Genomic DNA, 27,955 nt, shown 5'->3' with positions numbered 1-27,955 from the left:
TATTAGATATGTATATATTTATATATTTATATATAGATATAATTCAAATTTTAGTGTTTCTGTATTTTTGGTAAATAAAATATTTGATGTGCATATTAAATAACATCGATATACAAGAGAGGATGCCTTAATGCAAAGTTAGTGTATTATACAGGCAGAGCCCCGACATACACTAAGTATAATTCATAATAATAATATAGTATATTCATACACTTTCAGCATACAACAGGCATAATATAATAATATAACCCTCACTTCTCCCTCCCCTTTCCCCCCCCCCCAGACATACACAAGGTATATATACTATACCCATACACTTATTGGGCGTATACCAGGCATAATAAGCTAATACAACATACACCCCTCCCCCTCTTCAACATACACCAAGTATAGTGTATTCACATACTCCCTAGGGGACTTTATTCACTGGGAGACATTCATCACCTGACTCATTGCCACCAAATTCCAGCTTAACTCACTTCCTGTCTAAATCCATGTAATGGTTTTGTTCCAGGTAGCCTAAGTTCCAGGTAGCCTAAGTTCCAGGTAGTTGCACAGATAAGATCCAGAGAACTTGATAAGTCATTTAAAGTTCGAGTTCTAATTTAAGCTCCAGGTATTTGGTAAGTTTTATTTAGGGCTAATTCCAGGTAAGACTTCTGGGTTTAACTCATACCTGACTGCCCTAGTGAACTAAAAATGTGGTGGACCTTAAGTACACCCGATAGTTTTAAGAGTCTACAGGCAGTCACAAGGCCAACCAGAGCTTGTAGTGCACCTGTAGTCTCTATTGCTCTTTTCCAATGATAAATGAAGCGTTCTTCAGCAAAAGGACGTCAATGAAAATAGTCCGAAAAATACTATTTTCAGGAGAACCTTATTACTATACATTTTTTTTAGTCAAAGGTTTTATTGAATTGAATAAACTTCTGAACGGAGAAGAGAGAGAAAAATTTTCCAGGGCAGAAACTAGATTTCAGCCATTCCAGGAACGAGAGAGTTCGCGGAACATTGAAAAACGTTAGTTTCTCTCTTGCTTCTTTCTGCTCCAGGAAATCGTGACCTGGACCCCTACTCACTTTCCCTGGAAGTACATTTGGGAGAGCAGAATTCGCAGGAAGTGTTTAGCCTCTTGCTTGTTTTTCTGGAAACCAGTAGAGATAAGGTAATGTATCTTGTTTTGCTCTCGTCCTGGGCACGATAGTTCTATGCCATATCTTATAACTAATCATGGTCATCATATCGCTTCTCTTCCTTTTAGTTCATCTCTTAGTTCATCAATCCTTTCCTTTTTTTCGAAATTCTGTTCTCCGTTTCGAGTTGAAAATAAGCTGTCGCTGTTGGGATATTTAGCTGCAGTGTGAATCGTGTGATCCCTATAAGGGCCGATCCTGGGATGATCCAGAGGTTTCGTTCCTGTTTAGGCCGGCGAGGGCACTCGAACTGCTGGTACCTGGACGCCAGGAAGGAGGGTGCTGAGGTCATGTCCTGGTGGGAAGCTGGATAAAGGTACCGCCTTGCAGGTTATCTGACATCGACCTTGTTAACCGAGTTATCATCGCCGGGTCGTTTAGTTATCATCGCCGGGCCGTTTCGTTATCATCGCTGGGTCGTTTAGTTATCATCGCCGGGTCGTTTAGTTATCATCGCCGGGTCGTTTAGTTATCTAGAGGCCATTAGAGACTATGAATTTGTATATTTACCAGAGGACCTCCACGTCTCTCCCTGTCTCTCTCTCTCGACGGGGACAGGAAGCCGGTGGCTTGCCAAAGGTACATCCATTTTTCCCCTAATGATTTTTTTCCAGTTGGTTGTATATAAACACGTGTGTTGGGTGAGACAATATCTCTCTTTTGGTTTGGTCTGTTTTTGTCCTCACTTAGTTATTATTAGTGAACATTGCAGCCTATCTAACTGTGCAATGTTTCCCAGGTAGATACTGTTCAATGTCGGAATAACATAACAGGCGTGGGTTCGATGGATTGTTTCAAGCGTAGACTAGACATATAGATGCATGAGTTTAGGTGAGAATAAGTAGCAGCTGTGTAGTATAAGCCAACAGGCCTTCTGCAGCTTGCAGGCGATGAGTAACAATAACGTGGCTGAAGTATGTTGACCAGGCCACACACTAGAAGTTGAAGGGACGACGACGTTTCGGTCCGTCCTGGACCATTCTCAAGTCGATTGTCGACTTGAGAAGTCGACAATCTTCTGCAGCTTATTGTTTCTTGTGTTCTTATACCTGTACCAGCCAGAAAAGACTATATAGGGATAGTGTAGCTGATATTATCTCTAGATATAGCCTTTTTCCCTTCAGATATACTCATAACAATCTCAAGTGTCAATAACCTGTGCCCGAGGGAGGGTGTGATAGTGTATATCAAGTGGGGATCAGCACCCCAGCAAGGGGCCAGGGGGGCTAGATTCACGAAAGTACTTACGCAAGCATTTACGAACGTGTACATCTTTCCTCAATCTTTGACGGCTTTGTTTACATTTATTAAACAGTTTACAAGCATGAAAATTTCCCAATCAACTGTTGTTATTGTTATAAACAGCCTCCTGGTGCTTCGCAGCTCATTAACTGTTTAATAACAGTAAACAAAACCGCCAAAGATTGAGAAAAGATGTACAGGTTCGTAAGTGCTTGCATAAGTGCTTTCGTGAATCTGGCCCCTGGAGTCAGGAGAGCGAGAGTACATGATTATAACGCTACCGCAGCTGACAAAGATACCTTACACAAGTGCGAATGATTAGGATGATTCAGGTCTGCTCGTAGTTTTGATGAGTGTCTTAATTCTAACGCGTACAAAGGGCTTTAACGAGAGGCTCAGCCTCAAACAGTCCAACACATAACCTGTATGCGGCCCCCCCCCCTGGTCTCCAACCAGTCTACCTAGCGAGTCGCCCACACTGTGGCCTGCGGGAGACGCCATATCAAACGCCTACTGACTGACTGACTGACTGACTGACGGTCCCCGGCACACCGACGCCACAAGAGAAGCTAGCAGCTGTGACACAAGCAATATCTTAGGTAGCCGAGGAAGAGCTGAGGTGGTCACTCCTCCGGGTAGAGTCTCACTTTGTGCAGCTTGAAGGTGGTGCTGAGGAGGAGGGGACTGGACTTGCGAAGAGGCCTGAGGAAGCCACAAGGATAATAGTCAGTTATACGAAATGGGGTGTGGGCAAATCATAGGGGGGTGTGGTCGCATCGTACACTGAACGATTAAACAAAGTTCGTTCGTGTTCACTTTGGTTTAGATCGTATATTTGTCTAGTCTAGGATGTGGCAGCTTATGTTATGTTTGGTCTGGGACACATGTAACGTATTGTATTTTCTGATTATTTTATTGTATTTTGGTACATATATATGAGTGTATGTTGGTTTGAATGTATATGTATGTATGAATAATTGTATGTTTGTTTACGTGACTGTTACATGTATAACGAAAAAATAGTAATATGAATGTATTCATGTTTTAGTAATACTAATAATAATAATAATAATAATAATTATTATTATTATTATTATTATTATTATTATTATTATTATTATTATTATTATTATTATTATTATTATTATTATATAGAGAGAGTAATCACACTAACGTGATGAGTCAATGAGAAACTCCGTAGGTGCCGTGATGAGGGTTCGAACTTGTGTGGTGGGTGTTCCCAAGCACACGCCCTAGTCAACTAGACCACGACATGGTCAAAAAGATTGCAACCTGGATGTTGCAATTCCTGGATGACAGAGCCAGAGTGCATGGGGAGGAGGAGGGATTGTGTGAAAATCCTGGTTCGGCTTCAGTGGAAGCCTCAGAAAACCCTCGTGGGTTCAGTAGAGCTCCAAGTTACAATACATGTCGTGGCCTGGTTGACTAGGGCGTGTGCCTGGGGACACCCACCGAACAGGTTCGAACCCTCATCACTGCTGCTACGGATTTTCTCATTATTATAATTCATAATAGTAAAATTATATAAAAATACATCCTACATTAAGAAATATAATTATTATAAAAAAAATTAATTATTAACATAGTCTCGACCAGTAATAGTGTCGTTAACCAAGGTACTTGTTAATGCTAGCATGGTGTGGTGTACAGGGTGCCAGTCTGGAGGCTCCCCCCCCCCCTCCCTGGCACTGGTGACCCCAGAGGTCAACAGTTCTGGCACTCTTGTTACTCTGACCCGGTGGCTTACGCCCCTATGTAGGCGACGAGTCACAATAACGTGGCTAAAGTATGTTGACCAGACCACACACTTGAAGGTGAAGGGACGACGACGTTTCGGTCCGTCCTGGACCATTCTCAAGTCCATTGACAATCGACTAGAGAATGGTCCAGGACGGACCGAAACGTCGTCGTCCCTTCACCTTGTAGTGTGTGGTCTGGTCAACATTACGCCCCTATAGTGCCATATACACCTAGAGAGGTTTGAAGGATGAAATTGTTGCAGCTCCTGGGCAACGCCTCTTAGTTATCGGTAGTAAAGGTGGTTCTTTATTCTGTTGTAATTTATCATTAATTTGTGTAACTGTTTATAAAGTTGGGGTCCACTTAACAACCCCTCCCCCCCCCATCCCCTATCCTTGGACTGGGACATAATGCTTACATAAATACACATTAATATGCAGAAAACCCACATGTGAAAAATATAGAATGGTTAACGCGTTTCCGGCTAATTCGCCTTCATCAGAGCAGAGAAGAAATGATTCTACTCTGCTCTGATGAAGGCGAATTAGCCGAAAACGCGTTAAGCATTCTCTATTTTTTTCACATGTGGTTTTTCTGCATACTTGGATCAGTGTTTTTGTGATCATTGTTGCACATATTCATATACGTAAATAGATATAGTAAGGTACTGACTTGATAATTCTGGCCATCTTGTGATACCAGGTGGTGGTGTCTGGAGAGAGTGTGAGGTGGAGCTGGAAGGTGTTGGGCATGGTGGGGTCGAGTACCACTCGAGCAAGACCACACCTCTGCTGGCCGTCGTCGTAGTGCACATGCAACACCCCCCCTCTGTTGGGGGAGAGTGGGGCAGTGAGTAGGGGGAATGATCCCACCTCTGAGGCAATCATTCACAAATTCAAGATTGACATTTTATTTGTACATACTGTCATGATGGTTAAACAAATCGGATTGTCTTTTGTTTCATCCATTACTTAACATATATCAACGTGAATGTAATGGGCAATAGGAGTAGGGTGAGGGAGATAGGAACTTGAGGACCCTTTGTCTCCTGAATCTATTCTCAGCCTATCCAAAGCTGCTAAGGCTTCGCCCACCAGCGATAGATTGAAGAGCTGTACCGCTATCACACCAAGACCGGCTGCTCGTTTGATGGGGGGGGGGGATAGTACAGCAAGCCGCTTGCAATTAGCCACTTAGGACAGTGGCCAGGTCACCTACAAGGCCTTGCTTGACCTCTGGGTCACGAGCAACGTTGACACTAAGGTGTGAGCAGTCTATTATTGAGACTGCAGTCAACTTGGCATCTGCCATTTCCTGTGTGACTTGACTCCATTCTTATTAGTGAATTACTAAATAAAACCATTTCTGTTACACCTCTACCCCCTCGCCCACCCACACCCACACTCTCGCCCACCCATACCCACACCCACACTCTCACCTACACCCACACCCACAGCCACACTCAGTCTTACCTTAGCCCACAAGGCTCGGAGTCAGCAAGCCGCAGGACCTGGGCTGTGACCTGGTCTGTGAGGGCTTGAGGTACCACGACTTCTCCACAGCCCAGGGCGTCAGCCCGACTCCTGACCTCCTCCGTCAGCTGCTCCACCAGGCTGACCCGCGCTGCTGCCTCTCCCTCCACCTCAAACGCCTCCATATCTGTTAACAGGAAGAAGAACAACGTGTACCGTTAACAGATTGAAGGACAAGATGTAGCGTTAACAGGTTGAAGAACACTATGGTCCATTAAGAAGTAGAACAATATGGACCGTGAAGAAGTAGAAGAACAACTTGTATAGCATGAAGGTGAACAGCATTATACGTTTAACAGGAAGAACAATATGTTCCGTTAACAGGGGGAACAAACCATCTTGTCATTAATACAGGGACACAGAACAATATCACATGAGAGACTGGAGAACATTAAATGTTCTCCACTAATAAATAAATAAATAAAGTTATTTATTACTAAGAAGGGATATCCGGCAGCTCCCAGGTCTCTCTCTCTCTCCCTCTCTCTCTCTCTCTCTCTCTCTCTCTCCCTCTCTCTCTCTCTCTCTCTCTCTCTCTCTCTCTCTCTCTCTCTCTCTCTCTCTCTCTCTCTCTCTCTCTCTCTCTCTCTCTCTCTCTCTCTCTCTCTCTCTCTCTCTCTCTCTCTCTCCCTCTCTCTCTCTCCCCCTAACCAATAGCCCCCCTTTCTTATATCTTTCCCTACCCCCTCCCTATCTCCTCCCATCACCCTCTTCTCTAACTTTCTCGCCTCTCACCCTTCGCCTGTCTTCTTCACCCTCTCTTTTCCTCTATTCCACTCTACCCTTTTTCCCATTCTCTTCAACTTTCTATCCTCCCCCCCTCTCATATTTCTCCTCTCTCACTTGTCTCCTCCTCCTCATCTCTTCCTCTTTCTCTCTCATCAAATAACCCCTTCTCCTTCCTCCTCTCCTTATCTCTGTCTGTCTCTGTTTTATGTTGATCTTCCTGTCTGTCTCTTCACCCTGGTCGACTGTCTCTGTAGGGCTATCTGTCTGTTTGCTCTCTCTCTGTTTGTGTGTCTCTTTCTCTTTCTGTCTGTCTGTCGCTGACTGTCTGTCTCTGATTTATAATCTGTCTCTGTTTCTCTTATAACAAATATAAAAGTCTACCATTGGCGTATGAAAGGAACTTAATGGTGTGAAATATTAAAACATATAATAGTTACCCATTTGCTTTAAGAAAGCGGCGGGGGTCTAAGAACTCCTTTGAAGCTATGGGGAGATTGTTTTATGATACTACAACCAAAATATGAATAGCAGAAAATGTCCTTTTTTAGACATTTTTGTTTTTAGAATATTTATCAAAGGTGTATCCAGCAGGCAGTGTTAAAAAAATCACCATTGGGGTCAGAATGAGATCTTTGGTATGCTGTTCCCCCCTCTTGAATTCAGGCGACCTAGTCCATGAACAGGTGTATAAGGGGAAGAGATGCCGGATGTTCAAACACATGTGTTTGAACTATATCTATATCAAGCTATATATGTACTATATCAAGCACATGCGCATGACCTACTAACGCCAGGGATAGACAAGATCCAGTTAACAGAGGGATGGTTATAGCACCCCTAACCCCTAAGGGCTAAAAATATAACAAATGAGGGAGGGAGAGACAGAGCTATCAGGAGAGATAGATATAGATACAGAGCTATCAGGAATGATAGATATAGATACAGAGTGAAAGCCCCTAGCTGACGTCACACACACCACACACGTAGCAAGGGATCCACTGTAAGGGAGACTAATTTTTAGGAAATTGCGTCACTGGTATTTCTGGATGGCGTGGCTCCCTGTCTTAGAAAACATGTACTCAGCCCTCCATGTGTGTCCTCAGCCCTCCATGTGTGTCCTCAGCCCTCCATGTGTGTCCTCAGCCCTCCATGTGTGTCCTCAGCTCTCCATGTGTGTCCTCAGCCCTCCATGTGTGTCCTCAGCCCTCCATGTGTGTCCTCAGCCCTCCGTGTGTGTCCTCAGCCCTCCATGTGTGTCCTCAGCCCTCCATGTGTGTCCTCAGTCCTCCATGTGTGTCCTCAGCCCTCCATGTGTGTCCTCAGCCCTCCATGTATGTCCTCAGCCCTCCATGTGTGTCCTCAGCCCTCCATGTGTGTCCTCAGCCCTCCATATATGACCTCAGCCCTCCATGTATGTCCTCAGACCTCCCTGTATAGCTTTCTGGAGCCGAGGAAGAAGAGCGGATCTGAAGACTTCACTACACAAAACATTGAAGGTTCTCTGAGACTTCCCACCTGTGAGACACGAAGCCGGAGCTGTATTGACCAGTCCAAGTGGCTGGACAAGCTGTATTGACCAGTCCAAGTGGCTGGACAAGCTGTATTGACCAGTCCAAGTGGCTGGGCAAGCTGTATTGACCAGTCCAAGTGGCTGGACAAGCTGTATTGGCCAGTCCAAGTGGCTGGACAAGCTGTAAAGTCCAGTCCAAGTGGCTGGACAAGCTGTATTGACCAGTCCAAGTGGCTGGACAAACTGTAAAGACCAGTCCAAGTGGCTGGACAAGCTGTACTGACCAATCCAGGAGACTGGACAAGCTGTATTGACCAGTCCAAGTGGCTGGACAAGCTGTATTGACCAGTCCAAGTGGCTGGACAGAACACCTTGCTAGAAGTTATTGCACCAAATTAGTCGTGTGGTAGAAGCTGCTAACCTATTATAGAACTATGCTACAATTTATAAGTCCCCCCCCAACCAACATAGCTATCGTCACTATTGGTACAACCCTCGACACAACCTATACCCACCACTACCCTTTACCACTACCACACCCCCCCCTTATCACCACAACCCCTTCCCCCCTTATCATCACCACCAGTGCTTCCACCTCCACACCCACTACCATTCAACAAACATGACCACCACCACCACCACAACCCCCCCTTTTCCACCACCACCCTCTCAACACCAACACTACCCCCCTATTACACCCCACCAACACTACCACACTAAGAAACAGCCAAAGAACTGACACAAATCACACCTACACTATTCTTTGTGTGACTGGTGGTTCCTAGGGCGGGCCCCACTGCCTCGCCTGATCAAGGCAATCTGGTGTTAGGATGTGTGGTTGTTGTGGTAGATTCACTACCTGGAACAAAAAGTTCCAAGTAGCACGGGCTATGGTGAGCCCGTGTGGTGTTAGGAGCTGTGATGTATGGGGGGGAGGTTGAGGGAGAGGGGGGGATGTGGGAGAGGAGGATATGGGAAGGGGGGATGTGGGAAGGGGGATTATAATACATGTACTCTTCCCCAGATGTCAGCTACAGGACTCCATGTATGTGGTACCCCAGCAAGTACCGAGGAGGAAGGTGGCGCCAGGCGGGCCCTGGGCGAGGACGGGTCGGTCGTTGACTTACGTGCTCGGTGAAAGGGGTTTGATACACACATTATCACATCGTCTCTTGTTTTGAGCGAGTGTGTGTGTGTGTGTGTGTGTGTGTGTGTGTGTGTGTGTGTGTGTGTGTGTTCACCTAGTTGTGCTTGCGGGGGTTGAGCTCTGGCTCTTTGGTCCCGCCTCTCAACTGTCAATCAACTGGTGTACAGATTCCTGAGCCTACTGGGCTCTATCATATCTACACTTGAAACTGTGTATGGAGTCAGCCTCCACCACATCACTACCTAATGTATTCACCTAGTTGTGTTTTGCTTTGCTCTTTCGGCCCGCCTCTCAACTGTCAATCAAATTTTTATTAACTACTTTTTTTCACACCACACACACCCCAGGAAGCAGCCTGTGACAGCTGACTAACTCCTAGGTACCTATTTACTGCTAGGTAACAGGGGCATAGGGTGAAAGAAACTCTGTCCATCGTTTCTCGCCGGCGCCTGGGATCGAACCCGGGACCACAGGATCACGTGTGCAGCGTGCTGTCCGCTCGGCCACCAGCTCCAGATAAATACAGTGAGTGTATATGTGTGTACTCACCTAATTACCTAATTACGTCCTTTGACGTGTGTGTGTGTGTGTGTGTTTTTGTTACCAATCAAATTTATACATATACATGCGACCAGCAAGACTGAAATAACAATATACACACAGAAATCCCAATAGCATGATATATCATATGAATAAATCCACAAGGGCCGTGATTTATTCATTGAAATGACAATTTATTGAGTGTTTACTCAAACTGCTACAAATAACTTTTTTTTTTCTAGAGGAGAGTGAAATTCACAACAAAAATACTGGCAAATGCAAAGACAATTTCTATGATCGCTTGCGCGAGCAAGCAAACCATTGCATAACTAACTACACCGCAGATACTGTAGTTATGTTGCCTAATGTGAGTTCTAAATGTCCTTACTCTTCTACCCAGCATAAAAACCTGTTTCCAATTTATCTAGACTTGAGAACATTCACACTAAGGGATTACTGACATGTATTCCTGATGAGGATTTAAACAGAGAAACCTCTTGAGGCAACATATCAAAGAGGCTGTTCAAAGGACGTAATATGCTCCTTCAAGGTTAGATCTCATCTTGAGCCAGAATGAGGCAGATGTAGTGAGGATACACCACCAGAGGGAGACACCAGAAGGTGGCCGTGGCCATTGCGTGTTTACAACTGAGTGCACAGCCTAGTTAAAAAGCCTAGCGGGGAAGAGTAGTTTTGTGTGTATTCACCTGCTACACATGCACCTATTTTACACACACACACCCATGTGTGACATGTGTGGTTATACCCTTGGTGACACATGTGTGGTTCACTTGTGTGCCTGGGCTCCAAACGTGACCAATAATTGTACTTAAAATTAATATTTTGCCCCGAGGGGTGAGTTTACTGGGCAGCGCCACTCATCCTGTGAGTGGACACACCGCCATAGTGACAGTATTGGGCAGCGCCACTCATCCTGTGAGTGGACACACCGCCATAGTGACAGTATTGGGCAGCGCCACTCGTCCTGTGAGTGGACACACCGCCATAGTGACAGTACTGGGCAGCGCCACTCATCCTGTGAGTGGACACACCGCCATAGTGACATTATTGGGCGGCGTCACTCATCCTGTGAGTGGACACACTGCCATAGTGACAGTATTGGGCAGCGTCACTCGTCCTGTGAGTGGACACACCCCCATAGTGACAGTATTGGGCAGCGCCACTCATCCTGTGAGTGGACACACCGCCATAGTGACAGTATTGGGCAGCGCCACTCATCCTGTGAGTGGACACACCGCCATAGTGACAGTATTGGGCAGCGTCACTCATCCTGTGAGTGGACACACCGCCATAGTGACAGTATTGGGCAGCGTCACTCGTCCTGTGAGTGGACACACCGCCATAGTGACAGTATTGGGCAGCGCCACTCATCCTGAGTGGACACACCGCCATAGTGACAGTTGTTACGTACTCCTAGCAGAATACGTATATAAATTTAAAATAAATATTATTTTATTTTATCATTGCATGTATATGTACACACATTGTGTTTTGGGTAAATTGTCGTGTGGTTTGGCAGCGTCAGTGGACAGGAGAGCGGTTGTCTCTGCACACGTCTATTACTTGATTGATACGGGAAAGCTGGACCTGTTCAGTTTGGGAGTTCCAGATGTCACTTTATTTTAGTTAGAATTGTTTTATATACTGTAATTAAACAGGTGTCATTATACTTATATATTTTGTAAGCAACTATTATATGTAACTTGCAGTCTTATGTGTTTTGAGAACAAGTGGTTGTTCAATTAGTTTATAATATTAAAAAGTCCTTAGTTTCCATCCCTCATCCTGGGATGAGGCAGACGGGAGGTGAGAATGTGGGTGGCGACAGAGCGAGAGTTCAGTAGCTTCGGGGAACTAGGAGGAGTAACAAGTGGGAGATAAGTCTGTTATTATTCATTTGTTGCCATAATTACTATTATATATATTGTGCCATGACTATACAATCATATTCTATAAGTTAACTTTACCATCTGTGTTTTTATATTATACTGTTTTGAATATATAGCTATCATATTGTGTATCTATTCTTCAGTCCTAAATGAAGATTCTATTTTGTGCTCATTACCTCTTAAGGGGTTATACTGGTGATTCGCTATTGAGAACAGCAGTTGTGTCGTATCCCTAGACTTATTAAAGTTTGGCTGCTGTAGGATCACGAGCCGTAACGTACGATAGGTAACAAAGAGTTATGGGGGCCTGTGCCGGGAAATATTGTCCCATTTTTAACTTAACTATGCTAATCTAACCTTGCCTTCCTAGGTACCAGTGTGTCAAGTGTCTCTGTGTGTTTCTTAAGAACTATTCCATGTGCCAAGCAAGCCTTCCTGTGTGTCAAGTAACAACGTTTCACGATTTTGAGGTAAGTCATCCTATATATTTTGTTTGTGCAGTGAGGCCAAGCGAATTTTCAGTGTGGTGACAATTTTACAGTGAAGTGTAGTGCAGTGCCATTGTGTTAATTATTTTTGTGAATCAAGTGCCAAGTGTTAGTAACGATGGAGGAGAAAGTTGCAGCGTTGGTGGCTCACCCAGACTTTGAAGGGATTCAGAACCTTAAAAAGACTGAGTTAATACAAATGGCAAATCATTTGGATTTGACCGCCAGCAATAGAATGGTTAAAGCCCAAATATTGAAAGTCATTGTGACGCATTTTGTTGAGAATGGGGATTTAGGTGAAGAAATTCTAGAGGAGTTAAGAGAGGAGTCGAGTGATCAGATGACGTTAAAGCGTCTTGAGTTAGAAGCTCGCCAATTAGAGCTTGAAGCTCAAAAAGAACAGAAAATATTAGAGGCTGAAGCTCGTCAAAGAGAGATTGAAGCTCAACAGCAACAGCAAATATTAGAGGCTGAAGCTCAGCAAAGGGAGCTAGAGACTAGGCGTTTAGAAATTGCGGCACAAAACCAGAGAGGTTTAATTGAGTTGCAACTTGAAGCCACAAAGAAGCAACAAGCCGAGGAACAAACTAGGCAATTAGAGATTCAACAACAAATGGCTGACACTAACTTCAGGCTTGAATCACAGCGTATGGCAGCTGGGCATGGAAATACTAGTAATGTTTCAACAAATAGTGATAATAATCCCATCAGGATGAATAAGTATATAGAGTTGCCCAAGTTCAATGAGGAAGATCCTGAGGTTTTCTTTGCACATTTTTATAAAATTGCCATCAGTATGAACTGGCCAAGGGATCAGTGGGTAGCCATTATGCAGTCTCAATTCAAGGGGCGTAGTCAGGAGGTTTTCACATCCCTACCTGACGCTCATAGCTTTGATTATGACTTTGTAAAGAAAAGCATCTTAAATGCTTATCAACTAAATCCAGAGGCACACAGGCAAAAGTTCAGAAATCTAAGGAGGACAAGTGATCAGACAATAGCAGATTTTACTCGTCAGAAGACGAAATTTTGTAACAGATGGTTAAAGTCACTTCCAGTCACTGATTTTGATGCTTTAAAGAATCTTATAATGGAAGAAGTATTGTCATGTCTCCCAGACCAGTTGTCTACTTTTATGGCAGAACAAAAGAATGTAACAGACATTGATGAGCTGTCAAAGCTCGCGGATGAGCATGAGTTGCTGACTAAGGCCCCGTTTACGGCCACTTCACCTAAGTTTAGTCGTAGAGTAAATTATAATGCTCACCGAACTCCTTATCAGAATCCATCCAGTCCTAGTACTCCAGTTACTCCCATGAGCTCTTCTCTTACAAAACCTAATCCTGCTACTGCATTGTCAGGAATGTCAAATAATAATAAGGTTATTTCTAAACCTACAGTTGTTTCTACCAGTGTGTCCACTGTAAGGTCCTGTTCCCATTGTAAGAGAAAAGGCCATGGAATTCATTCATGTTTTATATTGCACCCTGAGTTACGACCAACTGGTCTCATTTATTGCAGAGGTGTGCAAAATAAATTTACTAATAAACATGTAACTGTAAACCCCAATTGGGTGAAACAGTATTCACCATATATGTCTTCAGGTGAAGTCTTGTGTATTAATGGAAAGTGGAAGCCAGTGGTTATTCTTCGTGATACAGGTGCTTCCCAAACCATAATTTCATCCAATATTCTTTCTGATGTTGAAAAGAGAGATACTGGAAAGTTTGTTGTTCTTCAGAGTGTTGCAGGATGTAAAACTGTACCTCTAATAGATATTAATTTCAGATCCACCATTACACCACGTTTATGCACTGTGGGTGTTAGTACACAGTTGCCCATCCCAGGTGTGGATGTTATATTGGGTAATGATGTGGCCATAAATCATGTTGTGGGCGAGAATGATCCCCGTTTGTGTAAACAGCCAGTTGCAGACCATGTTTATTCTGCCTGTGCTGAAGTTAGTTCTATGAAGGAACCTGTTGTAGAAGATGGTTTTGTCCATTCTACCTGTGCTGATGTCAGTACTAATATAAATCCAGTTGTCAGTTCTGATGTTGTTACTCAAGCCTTTGTTCCAGTAACCAGTACCCCTTCAGTGGAGAAGTGGGATGTGGTTGTTCCAGATTCCTGTGTGGCCGATTCAGTTGTTGAGAGTAAGCCTGATACTATGACTCTGCTTTATTCCAATAAATTGGGAAAGGATGTCCATGTACCATTGTCTTGCCCGCTCACTACGAACGTTGTGCCAGGAGTTGAGAGAAACTTAAAAGCCACGACTCTGTATTCTAGCCAAGTGAATGGTTTAGGACAAGATGTCGGGTTGGCAGAAGTATTCCCGCTCACTCCAAGTTTAGAATCAGTTGTCGAGAGTAAGTCCGTTGTGGAGGCCCCGCCTCACCCTAGTCAAGGTGATATAATAGGGGAGGAGGTCAAACTACCTGTTACTTGCCCGCTCGCTTCAGATTCCCTTCATTTATGTGCTTTGAGTAGAACTGACCCTAAGATTTCAGAGAGAAGCAAGGAGACAGTCTGTACTGTAGATCCAGTTTTGGAGAGTGTGGGAAAGCAGCCAGAGGATCAGCTTCTGTTGAGTAGATGGAGACCCATTGAGCCTCCCTCTTCAGTTGTCTGTGAGGATGTGACCCAGCTTGGTAGTTATATTGTTGATTGTGAGCAGACAGTACTCCAAGCAGCTCCAGAAGTCATGGGAGGAAATTTTGGTAAAATCATTAAGAGTGGTAAAGTAGCATTTGGATCTAAGTTGCGGAGTTGTGATTCTTATTCTATGTGGAGTAAGTATTTCTCATTGGGTACATTGAGTCAGAGTGTGTGTAGGATGTTGAAATCTACTTTTATTCTGCAGGAGCCATTTTCTTGTGAAGTAATGGACTGTGGGACATCTTTGTCAAGCCTTGTGGTGAAGCAGAGAGAGTTTACTCAAGTAGGTTGTGCATCCAGTTCTGAGGAAGTGGTGAGTTATGCTAGAGCAGTGTCTCTATATTCAGATCCAGTTAATTTTGATGCACGAGTGTTAAGAGTGTATGTTCCACTTAAGTGTGGTGATGACTTTCAGAGTCATATTGGAGTTGACTTTCAGAGTCATATTGTGGGTGAAAGATTAAATCATACTGGGGAGCAGATGTTTGAGGCTCCAGGTGTGCAATTCAAGTTGGAGGATAAGGTTATCCTACCTAGAGTTAATTATTGTGAAGGGTTTCAGATTGTCCTTGGGCGTTTTCCAGGTAATCTGCTGTTCATCTTCAAGATGTTCAGACCCTTAAACCTCTTGGTTGATTGGTTGTCATCAGACGTAAATCACTTGGGAAGTGATGGTGAAGGTTGTAACGTTTTCGGCATGTTTTATTTAGTCTCTTGGAAGACTAGACGGTTGATGAACGTGTGTGTTGTGTTCAAGTTCACCATCAGAGGGTGTGAACTCGTTTTGAGAGTTATGATTGAGATATGGTGCCTAGGCATATGCCTGTTTTCTTTCACTGATCGTTATGACAGAGTTATGAGGCAATTGATTTCTGTGTTCCTTATGGATCATCTGAGTCAGTTCGATCAGGTAGTCTTTGCACTTGTCTTGGGTTGTATTTCTTGGTTGGAAGGTCAAAGGTTTGATAAGTCGGTGTCTTGTGTTTTGGAAGGTTCTATGAATGGGAAAGTCTTATGCATAATTGTGAGGTTTAATGCTACTTTCTCTAATTTTAGTATCCATTGGGCGAGAGTATGTGTTCCACAGAGGATCAAGAGTGATGAGCAGATGTCTGTGTCAGAGCATACCCAGGAGAAGTCCCAACTCAACTCAACATACAGCCTGCTTCAATTAAGCAGTTCAGCTCCAGAAAAAGGGAGTAATGGAAAATCGAGGCTGTCTTGGGAAAATTCACCATGTGGAAAAGGAATCACATGGAAAAATGAAACTGATCTTGAAGAAATAGTAGAAACATATGAAAAGCAAAATTGCCATGATAACTGTGTGAAAGCAGCTACCTTTATTGACAATTCTATTCATGCTACTAATGATACTGTTGTAGATAGGTGTGTGAAATATGATCTAAAACAAAGTGAAATAAATGAGATAGTACCTTGGAGAGATAAATTTGCATACTCCAGTGACACAAATGTAGAACATAGTCATAAGACTGAAATTTCTGAGTTTCCTGTAAGACTATATTTGGAGTGTTTTCATTTTTGTCCAGAGATGTGTTCTAATTACTTATACATGTTTGGTGTAATTAATACCATAAATCTCAAGTGTCATACATTTTACTTTGAAAAAATGCCATTGATTTTCAATCTATTGCATTTTTTTTCTTGGAGGTGGAAGTGTTACGTACTCCTAGCAGAATACGTATATAAATTTAAAATAAATATTATTTTATTTTATCATTGCATGTATATGTACACACATTGTGTTTTGGGTAAATTGTCGTGTGGTTTGGCAGCGTCAGTGGACAGGAGAGCGGTTGTCTCTGCACACGTCTATTACTTGATTGATACGGGAAAGCTGGACCTGTTCAGTTTGGGAGTTCCAGATGTCACTTTATTTTAGTTAGAATTGTTTTATATACTGTAATTAAACAGGTGTCATTATACTTATATATTTTGTAAGCAACTATTATATGTAACTTGCAGTCTTATGTGTTTTGAGAACAAGTGGTTGTTCAATTAGTTTATAATATTAAAAAGTCCTTAGTTTCCATCCCTCATCCTGGGATGAGGCAGACGGGAGGTGAGAATGTGGGTGGCGACAGAGCGAGAGTTCAGTAGCTTCGGGGAACTAGGAGGAGTAACAAGTGGGAGATAAGTCTGTTATTATTCATTTGTTGCCATAATTACTATTATATATATTGTGCCATGACTATACAATCATATTCTATAAGTTAACTTTACCATCTGTGTTTTTATATTATACTGTTTTGAATATATAGCTATCATATTGTGTATCTATTCTTCAGTCCTAAATGAAGATTCTATTTTGTGCTCATTACCTCTTAAGGGGTTATACTGGTGATTCGCTATTGAGAACAGCAGTTGTGTCGTATCCCTAGACTTATTAAAGTTTGGCTGCTGTAGGATCACGAGCCGTAACGTACGATAGGTAACAACAGTATTGGGCAGCGTCACTCGTCCTGTGAGTGGACACACCGCCATAGTGACAGTATTGGGCAGCGCCACTCATCCTGAGTGGACACACCGCCATAGTGACAGTATTGGGCAGCGTCACTCGTCCTGTGAGTGAACACACCGCTACAGCAGCATGTACAACACTCCCCAATGGGAAGAAAACCCACTGGGTTGTTCTTACGTTATCTTGCGGGTACATAATGGGGGAATCTTTTAAGAACAGCATCTATATTTGACAAGTACTGTTTTCCTAACTCAAAACAATGTGGGGTTTATTATTCTACACATATTTATAATGACTCTTAGATGTTCACATTCTCTCAGGTAGTGGTCAAGGCGGTGTCCGTCACTCTCATCACAGATTCTGCGACTCCTCTGCTCAACTGTTGTTTCCATTCCGAATCTCTATGGATATTTGTATCCATGACGAATTCTCGCTATTACTGATTCTCTCCTGCGGCCACCTCCTTTTCGTCCATAATGATTGGGATTGCCAGCTGCAACCACATTGTACCAGCGAACAAATTCACTGATTTGTTCTTCTTTTGTTTCTCATATTGATAATTGCTTATTTGATTACTTTCTAGACTTCCTTTATTATTTGTTGCCATTTTTATCACATCCGTATCGCATCTTTTCTCTAGCATAATGAAGTCCAGTTCGGGTGTAGTTGGGTCTTCTCAGTTACGGAACGGAACGTAGCTATAGTGAATATTGAGGTGTTTGGAGTTAGATTTTGGCCTTTTTGCAAGCGGGGGGATACTAGACACGGCTGTAGTATTGAAGGTGGGTCCTAGTAAGTTGTAGGCCTTCAGGTGAAGGTCTGTTAACATTTCTGAATACTTCTTAGTCAAATTTCCTAGAGGCGCTCTGGACACATGGTGGTCATGTATGTGTTGAAGACGTCACGGTGGTGAAGTGTGTCTCTGGCGACATGTTTGGGGGTTTACCAAACCCAGAGTATTCGCCTCTGATTCTTGAAGTTGTCTCTCCTTCAACGGTACTGTTTATGTGGCCTTCTTGATCCTGTTTGTCTTCATAAGTTTATTTTTTCTGTGTGTTAGGATCAACTGTTTATGTTCTTAGTCATCTCCAAAGCTCGACCCGTGTTCTTTGTGGTCCTTCACAGTCCTTCTGTGTTACAAATCTTTTCGTCGACCATCCATCAGCTGTAAACGGGGATTTCCGTGGTCACGTATCAAGTAGAACACATAATAACAGAAATAACCATAGCATTGACTCCCATGGTGCTCTTGACATCACTTGCTTTGTTTTCTTGTCGAATGTCGAATGTTTTTCTGACATTTGAGCAAGATTCGTGACCTTTCCTTCCCCTTGCTTTAGCAATGTTTTATTGCCATTGATCACTAGATATTTCCCCATGTTGGGAGAAGAGACGGCCTGCCAAGAGCTGCAGCATTCTTCGTGTCAGTCTCTTGAAGCGTGTAGGGGATAGTTATTAGTGTCGCAGGTCTGTATGGTGACCAGACCACACACTAGAAGGTGAAGGGACGACGACGTTTCGGTCCGTCCTGGACCATTCTCTAGTCAGGTCTGTAGTTCAGTGGGGTTTCTCGCCTCCAGCACTTGGCACTTTGGTGGCTCTCTGTAGGCACTCTAGTGGCTGGTGTCCCTGCCTCACTCATACACTAGGCGCCCATTAAAGGGGTCGTTGCGTCCTCCCAAAAATAACTTGTAATTGGAAGCAGTATTTATGTGGCTTTTACGATTCAGTTCTTCAACATTTGCAGGATTGTTCTACATCTGCTCCTATGAACTCCTAACCTTACTTCCCACTCACTCTGTCTGTCTGTCTGTCTGTCTGTCTGTCTCAACAAGACTAAGAGTAACGACACATAGTTACGTGCAGCAACTCCTCCCACACCCCCACCCTCTCTTCTCACATTCCCCACTCTACTTCCGACCCCCCCCCCCCCCCAACTCCCCTGACACCCCCTCCCACATCCCCCCCAAGCCCTCATCCCCTTCCCCTCTCCCACACGCCCCGTCACCCCCATCTCCCACAGGCATGGACTCCCCATCCCTTCCCAGTCACCCCTCGTTCCCCCATCACTCCCCCCCCATCCCCACCCGGCCCCTCTAGAGTTCAATAGCCTTAGAGCAACCCACTGGAGCGGCGGGGAGATGGCGCAAGGGTCACCAGGCTATAGCATCGTGGCACAAAGCCACCCTTAGGTCCGTCACAACAACATATTCAACACCCTCCCCTGTGGTTTACCCCTTTTTTGATGCCCAAACTTTGATATGATTATCAAAAAACTCTAATTGATGTGATCTGTGTGTACTCACCTAGTTGTGCTGGCGGGGGTTGAGCTCTGGCTCTTTGGTCCCGCCTCTCAACTGTCAAGTAACTGAATGTGTGTGTGAGAGAGAGAGAGAGAGAGAGAGAGAGAGAGAGAGAGAGAGAGAGAGAGAGAGAGAGAGAGAGAGAGAGAGAGAGAGAGAGAGAGAGAGAGAGAGAGAGAGAGAGAGAGAGAGAGAGAGAGAGAGAAGAGAGAGTGTGTACTCACCTAGTTGTACTCACCTAGTTGTGCTTGCGGGGGTTGAGCTCAGGCTCTTTGGTCCCGCCTCTCAACTGTCAATCAACAGGTGTACAGGTTCCTGAGCCTATTGGGCTCTATCATATCTACACTTGAAACTGTGTATGGAGTCAGCCTCCACCACATCACTTCCTAATGCATTCCATTTGTCAACCACTCTGACACTAAAAAAGTTCTTTCTAATATCTCTGTGGCTCATTTGGGCACTCAGTTTGTGTGTGTGTGTGTGTGTGTGTGTGTGTGTGTGTGTGTGTGTGTGTACTCATCTAGTTGTACTCACCTAGTTGTGTTTGCGGGGGTTGAGCTCTGGTTCTTTGGTCCCACCTCTCAACCGTCAATCAACAGGTGTACAGATTCCTGAACCTATCGGGCTCTATCATATCTACACTTGAAACTGTGTATGGAGTCAGCCTCCACCACATCACTTCCTAATGCATTCCATTTGTCAACCACTCTGACACTAAAAAAGTTCTTTCTAATATCTCTGTGGCTCATTTGGGCACTCAGTTTCCACCTGTGTCCCCTTGTGCGTGTTCCCCTTGTGTTAAATAGACTGTCTTTATCTACCCTATCAATTCCCTTCAGAATCTTGAATGTGGTGATCATGTCCCCCCTAACTCTTCTGTCTTCCAGCGAAGTGAGGTTTAATTCCCGTAGTCTCTTCTCGTAGCTCATACCTCTCAGCTCGGGTACTAGTCTGGTGGCAAACCTTTGAACCTTTTCCAGTTTAGTCTTATCCTTGACTAGATATGGACTCCATGCTGGGGCTGCATACTCCAGGATTGGCCTGACATATGTGGTATACAAAGTTCTGAATGATTCTTTACACAAGTTTCTGAATGTGTGTGTGTGTGTGTGTGTGTGTGTGTGTGTGTGTGTGTGTGTGTGTGTGTGTGTGTGTGTGTGTGTGTACTCACCTATTTGTGCTTATGGCATCGTGCTTTATCTCATGGACCCTCCCTCTGCCTTTCTACCCGTCGATGTTGTCTAGTGTAATGACAACTGATCTTTTTACTATTGCATCTATATTTTTTAATTATGTATGCTCATCTGAGTCTCTAGCTTCCGCTTATGCCATCTTGTTTTATTGTTATTCATTGAAAACATTTCCTCTTTTTCCACTGTCAATACACTAAAAGTTTGAAGTCTATAATGTCTCCCATCTCTCTGCACTTTTCTAGCAATATCAGGTCTAGTTCATTCAGTCTTTCTTCATATCATATCACTCGCCATTCTGGGACGAGCCTCGTTGCAAACGTTTGAACATTGTCGAGTTTCCTTATATATATTTCTTTAGGTGAGGCTCCACGATGGGTCGGCATACTCTAGGACTGTCTCACGTACGTGGTGCACAGTCAGTAAGACGTCTCATTATTAAGGTTCCTGAATGATGTCCAGACTTTCGCTAGTGTTGAGTATGCTGCTGATGTTATCATGTTTATATGTGCCTCCGAAGAGAAAGAGAGAGAGAGAGCACACGCACGTTAGGGTTGTTTAATGTTAACATTCTAATGACTGTCCTGTACCCTAAATGGCACTGTGCCCATCTGTTTGTGTTGTTGGCACTATTAGTGCCTCTACTGCTACTGCCACACACTTCCTCTTTAGTGTTGGGTACCGACATAAATAGTTGTACTCACCTAGTTCTGCTTGCGGGGGTTGAGCTCTGGCTCTTTGGTCCCGCCTCTCAACTGTCAATTCACTTGGTGTACAGATTCCTGAGCCTATTGGGCTCTATCATATCTACATTTGAAACTGTGTATGGAGTCAGCCTCCACCACATCACTTCCTAGTGCATTCCATTTATTAACTACTCTAACACTGAAAAAATTCTTTCTAACGTCTCTGTGGCTCATCTGGGTACTAAGTTTCCACCTGTGTCCCCTTGTTCGTGTCCCACCCGTGCTGAAGAGTTTGTCTTTGTCCACCCTGTCAATTCCCCTGAGAATTTTGTAGGTGGTTATCACGTCTCCCCTTACTTTTCTGTTTTCCAGGGACGTGAGGTTCAGTTCCTTTAGCCTTTCCTCGTAGCTCATTCCTCTCAGTTCCGGGACGAGCCTGGTGACATACCGCTGAATCTTCTCTAACTTTGTTTTGTGTTTAACTAGGTATGGATTCCAGGCTGGAGCTGCATATTCCAGGATTGGTCTGACATAAGTGGCATACAGGGTCCTGAACGATTCCTTACACAAGTTTCTAAAGGCAGTTCTTATGTTGGCCAGTCTAGCATATGTCGCTGATGATATCCTATTGATGTGGGCCTCTGGGGACAGGTTCGGTGTGATATCAACGCCCAGGTCTTTCTCTCTATTTGACTCCTGCAGGATTTCACCTCCCAGATGGTACCTTGTGTTCAGCCTCCTGCTCCCTTCGCCTAATTTCATTACCTTACACTTTCCTGAGTTGATCTTTAGCAGCCATTTTCTAGACCATTCCTCCAGTTTGTCCAGGTCATCCTATAGTCTCTGTCTATCTTCATCCATGTTGATTTTTCTCATAATTTTTGAATCATCAGCAAACATTGAGAGGAACGAGTCTTTACTCTCCGGAAGATCGTTTACATATATTAGAAACAGGATGGGTCCAAGTACTGAGCCCTGTGGGACTCCGCTGGTGACATCTCGCCACTCTGATGTATCCCTCCTCACCGTTACTCGCTGTTTCCTGTTGCTTAAGTACTCCCTTATCCACTGGAGCACCTTCCCTTTTACTCCTGCCTGTTGCTCCAACTTTTTGAACAGCCTTTTATGGGGGTACTGTGTCAAAGGCTTTCTGGCAGTCCAGGAAAATGCATTCGGTCCACCCTTCTATTTCCTGCCTAATTTTTGTTGCCTGGTCATAAAATTCTATTAGACCTGTGAGGCACGATTTACCATCCCTGAACCCATGTTGGTGGTGTATTACAAAGTTATTTCCCTCCAGATGATCTACGAGCCTTTTCCTCACGATCTTCTCCATCACCTTGCATGGTATGCAAGTTAGGGAAACTGGCCTGTAGTTCAGTGCCTCTTGCCTGTCACCCTTCTTGTATATTGGGATTATGCAAGCTGTCTTCCAACTTTCTGGTAGGTCTCCTGTTTCCCGTGACCTGTTATACACCATAGAGTGTGGCACACTTAGTGCTTCTGCACCTTCCTTTAGTATCCATGGTGAGATTCTGTCAGGCCCAACAGCCTTTGTCACATCCAGCTCCAGCAGACACCTTTTGACCTCATCACTGGTGAGGTCAAATTCCTCCAAGGTTGCTTGGTTTGCCTCCTCCTCATTTAGTGCAGGGGCTTCTCCTTGTTCTATTGTGAAGACCTCCTGGAATCTCTTGTTTAGTTCTTCACACACCTCCTTGTCATTCTGTGTATCTGTTCTCCCCTTTTTTCAATTTCATCACTTGTTCCTTCACTGCTGTTTTCCTTCTGATATGGCTGTGGAGCAGCTTTGGTTGGGTCTTGGCTTTACTCGCTATGTCATTTTCATACTGTCTCCCTGCTTTCCTCCTCACTCTGAGGTACTCATTTCTAGCCCTTTGGTATCTCTCACTGCTCTCCGGTGTTCTGTTATTTCTGTAGTTTCTCCATGTTCTTTTACTCAGTTGCTTCGCTACCTTGCATTCCTGGTTGAACCATGGGTTTTTCTGTTGTTTTTCGTTTTTCTCCTTTTAGACGGGGATAAACCTGTCTGCAGCTTTCTGGAACTTTTGGGTGACAAAATCCATCATGACCTGCACATTCTTGTCTCTAAGTTCTGTTTCCCATGGTATTCCCCTGAGGAAGTTCCTCATCTCGTCATATTTTCCTCTTCGGTAATTCAGTCTTTTCCCCACCACTCCCATCCTTGGATAGGTTATCCCTACCTCCACCAAGTACTCAAAAGTCAGTACACTGTGGTCACTCATTCCTATGGGGGCTTCAACTTTGACTGCCCTTATTTCTGACTCATTCAGGGTGAATACCAGATCGAGTCTAGCTGGTTCATCATTGCCTCTGACTCTTGTGGGTTCCCTGACATGCTGGCTCAGAAAGTTCCTTGTTGCCACTTCCAAGAGTTTAGCTCGCCACGTATCTGCACCACCATGTGGGTCCCCATTCTCCCAGTCTATCTTTCCATGGTTGAAATCGCCCAAGATTAAGAGTCTTGAGCCATTCCTGCAGGCAACTGAAGGTGCTCTCTCTATTATATTATTGGTTCCCATGTTGTTCCTATCAAACTCCTGTCTAGGTCTTCTGTCATTTAGGTGAGGGTTGCAAATGACTGCCACTATTATCTTAGGTCCACCCATTGTTATAGTTCCTGTTATGTAATCTCTGAACCCGTCACAGCCCGGAATTTCCATCTCATCAAAACTCCAGTCCTCCTTATCAGCAGGGCCACTCCTCCACCTCCTCTCCCTTCCCTCTCTTTCCTTACTATATAGTAGTCCTTTGGAAACACAGCATCTGTTATGACTCCTGACAATTTTGTTTCCGTGCGTCCTATTACACCAGGGTTTTCTTCTTGCGCCTTTCTGCCAGGTCACTTGCCTAATTGGTAATCCCATCAATGTTTGAGTACATTACCTTGAAGCTCACTTTCTTATATCCAATTTCACCCACACTCCCCACTGGGGTAAGGGGAGAGGGAGAATTTGGGTGATATGATGGGCATTGTGCAGGGGCAAGGAAGGGTTTATGCTGTGGGTTAGGGAGGGAGGTCCTATTGGGTGGTGGGCTGAGGTGTTGCAGTCCTCTCTGGGGGTTCCTGAGTTGCTGGTTTGGGGTTCCCCACTCCCCTCTGGGATTGCTGGTTTGGAGGCTGAGGTTCCCTGGCTCCCTTCCCTCTCCCTGCACCTTTTCCTTGCGTCTGCTGCCCGTACTATCTCGTCCCTGGTCATGTCCCTCTGAAGATATACCTGTGTGTGTACTTATGTGTATATATACCACTTATGTGTTATACCACTGCGTGTGTACTTATGTGTGTACAGAGAGAGAGAGAGAGAGAGAGAGAGAGAGAGAGAGAGAGAGAGAGAGAGAGAGAGAGAGAGAGAGAGAGAGAGAGAGAGAGAGAGAGTGATAGAGAAAGAGAGAGAGACAGACAGAGAGAGAGACAGAGAGACAGACAGACAGACAGACAGACAGAGACAAATGCGAGGCTACCTTTGGGGTCAGGAAATTGACCGTGAGGATACCTACGGCTTTAGCAAAGGAATATTCCATTATGATGTTTTGACTGGTATTAAGATGTTTGCAAACCCAAGCAAACTCCTCCACACACTCTCCAGGAGGTCTGAGGTCACCTGGGTTGACCTCCCTGAGTGTCACACGGGCGTGAGGGAGAAGACCGCCTGAGACGAGAGAAATAATTGCCATAAATGATGGAGGAGAGAGTAAAGAGGACCAAGAAACCTGTGGAGGGACAGAAACTGAGAGAGGAGGGGGCAGGCCAGAGACGGGGATAGGGCCAGAGACGCGGATAGGGCCAGGGATGATGGGGCGGAGCTTGCTACACCAAGCGGCCAGTTTGGGCACAAAGTTTCACTTCTATATTTACAATTCATTAGCCAGCATGTGCCGCCTGTTTGTTGTCAACCAGCGGAAGGTCCCGACTTAGCGTTGTCAACCCGCAAAAAATGCAAATATATTAATTTAAGTAAAGAATTCCAATAATAAAACCTGCAATTCAATAGTTTACATTCGCGAGCCACGCCCACTGTTGCCAAGTATACCGACTTGCCAGCCCTGGGAGCCGCCAGGTTAATAAAGGCACGAGATGTGATCCATCAGGTTGGCAACTCTGACACACCTTGAAGAGATACGTTAATTCACATATTAAATAGATTTAGTGGTTGATCGACTGTCTGTTCACTTGTTCCCTAGATGAATTATTTAATTATTGGTGTTGATTGACTGAGTGGTTTGTTGAGCAATGTTTATAATATAGAAAGTGATGAGTAGTGGTGTAGAGCTGTAGTCTGTTATTTGTGTTTGATTTAATGGTGTTAATGATTGTAGGATTGTAGGATGTCTGTCTGCCTGTCTCTCATTTTCTCTTTCTCTGTGGTGACGTTCTATTGTTGGCACTGTGCCAGAAGAATAAACTGTGACCCTGGAGTAATGGTGCCAAGTGCTCTCTCCTTCTTGTCTTCCTCCCGCTTCCTCGGTCTCTTCTCAAACTTTTTGCGCTACCGCTCACAGGATGGGTATGGGGTGCACAATAAACTAGCCGCCGCCGGCGGCAACAATCAAATCAAAGGAGAGAATGGAGACACTGCCGAAGGGCGGACAAGACTAAAAAAAAAAATATAACATACATACATATTATATATATATTATATATATATATATATATATATATATATATATATATATATATATATATATATATATATATATATATATATATTTTCTTGCAGCAGTCTTTCTTGTAAACACATGTTGAATTTAACCGAGAGGGTAAGATTAATGATTCTAACACGCATCTTCTCAATATTTCTTACGTTTTTCTTCACTGTCGAAGGTAATTGAAAAATTAACTATCCAAAGTTTATTTCCACATTTATATTTATGGTCTGACGCCTAGAAGCGTTTCGCAAGACTTCTCACATTTTCAAAGACAAATTTTTATGTACGCCGTTTCATGCTTATATTTGCTTTTGTGTGAGGTGATATGACACAAACCAATAGGTAATCATTGGGTTAAGATTATTGTACATAGTCAGAACACGAATTATTGTGTATTTTATCTTCTTGTTTCTGTGTTGGTTCGGGATCTTGAAGTGGGTAGAATGTAATTATGTGTTAATTGGCTGCTGATTGCTGGTGTTGACTTTTTGATCTCCACATCAAAAAGTCAACACCGGCGTCAGACTATAAATAAAAATGTGAAAATGAACTTTGGAGAGTTAATTTTTCAATTACCCTCGACAGTGAAGAAAAACGTAAGAAATACGGAGAAGATTCGTGTTAGAATAATTAATCTTGCCCTTTCAGTCATATTTAACAACATATGTTTAAAAGAAAGAATATATATATATATATATATATATATATATATATATATATATATATATATATATATATATATATATATATATATATATATATATATATATATATATAATATATATATATATAAATATAAAGAATATATATATATATATATATATACATATATATATATATATATATATATATATATATATATATATATGTATATATATATATATATATATATATATATATATATATATATATATTAATAATAATAATAATTATAATGTGAGAGGGGGATGTACTCACCGTCTGGGGCGTCGAGAGGTCCCAGCACATCATACAAGTTTGGCCTCATCACCTGTAGCCGCTCCATGGTGGGGACGGCGACCAAAGCCTGAGTTGCCTTAAGATCCTTATAATTCTCCTCCAAGTCGTGGCCAAGATATTATACAGGTTTTGTATTCCTTGTCGTTGTCTCTCCTCTCAGATTTGGTCAGATGATGGACGGGTTCCTTCCTCAATTAGAACGATTAACTCCCAGCTGCTGCTCTTTCCTGGGGCCGGAGCTCAAGATGAATTCCTTCTTGGCGTGGCCACAACTACCGTCGTCCTGTGCCGACGACAACCACGACGCCTGTATGGAGTCTTGGATGGTGAGAGCAACCTTGCCTGACCGCGGGGCTCCTGGCTTTCACACGCCGCCGGGTGGCCTTCGGAGGAATGCGCGCGCAGGGGGTAACGACGCTAGATAAGCAGTCGCTCGCGGTTATTGCAGGTTGGATCTGACGGTAGCGGAGCAGCTGGTGGAGGACGGAGCAGCCACAAGAGAGAGAGATTACGCGGGACGGTATGACACCCGCCCGTGGCTGGAGCTGCCGGGACACTGAGTGTGTGAAGCGGCCTTGGCAGCCACCACGGCTACAGGCAGCCAGGGGGACGTGAAGACTCCGTGCCTCCGTCGGCGTCCTCAAGGCTGCTGCTGGGGGGTCGGAAATTGTATCTAATCCAAGAAGATTGGAGATAGAGATCTCTAGATTAGAGAAGTATATACTTCCAAGAAGATTAGAGCGATAGAGAAGTAGAGGTCTGTTGTTACTGACTGGTAGCCTAACGCATGCTGGGCAATTCCCCTATGTTGATGTGTGCGAGAGAACGAGACAGTGAGAGAGAAAGAATAAACAGAGAGAGAGATAGAGAAAGAGAAGTTCTAATCCTTGTGACATTAATTCATATACACGCATGTC

At 43.9% G+C, this 27,955-nt stretch overlaps 1 protein-coding gene across 1 annotated transcript; it reads right to left on the bottom strand.

Moving 5' to 3' along the window:
• Positions 1-27,655, bottom strand: LOC123773918 (DNA damage-inducible transcript 4-like protein). Its single transcript, XM_045767887.2, has 4 exons — positions 27,018-27,655; positions 5,669-5,855; positions 4,869-5,024; positions 1-3,137 (listed from the first exon to the last, which is right to left on the bottom strand). Exons 1-4 carry the CDS (start codon positions 27,082-27,084, stop codon positions 3,059-3,061), a joined length of 489 nt encoding a protein of 162 aa, XP_045623843.1. The 5' UTR covers positions 27,085-27,655; the 3' UTR covers positions 1-3,058.
• Between the last annotated feature and the right edge of the window lie 300 nt (positions 27,656-27,955).

Source organism: Procambarus clarkii, chromosome 91, assembly GCF_040958095.1.
Source record: "Procambarus clarkii isolate CNS0578487 chromosome 91, FALCON_Pclarkii_2.0, whole genome shotgun sequence".
In the NCBI taxonomy this organism is placed as follows: Eukaryota; Metazoa; Arthropoda; class Malacostraca; order Decapoda; family Cambaridae; genus Procambarus; species Procambarus clarkii.
This window is presented reverse-complemented; position numbering and strand designations above follow the sequence as displayed.

Bases quoted from the DNA above. Each gene is read 5' to 3' on its own strand.
- LOC123773918 (XM_045767887.2), bottom strand. From the start codon at position 27,084: ATGGAGCGGCTACAGGTGATGAGGCCAAACTTGTATGATGTGCTGGGA. The intron at 5,856-27,017 runs GTGAGTACATCC...TCCTGTTAACAG, and splicing joins ACCTCTCGACGCCCCAGACG to ATATGGAGGCGTTTGAGGTG. The intron at 5,025-5,668 runs GTAAGACTGAGT...CTCCCCCAACAG, and splicing joins TCCGAGCCTTGTGGGCTAAG to AGGGGGGGTGTTGCATGTGC.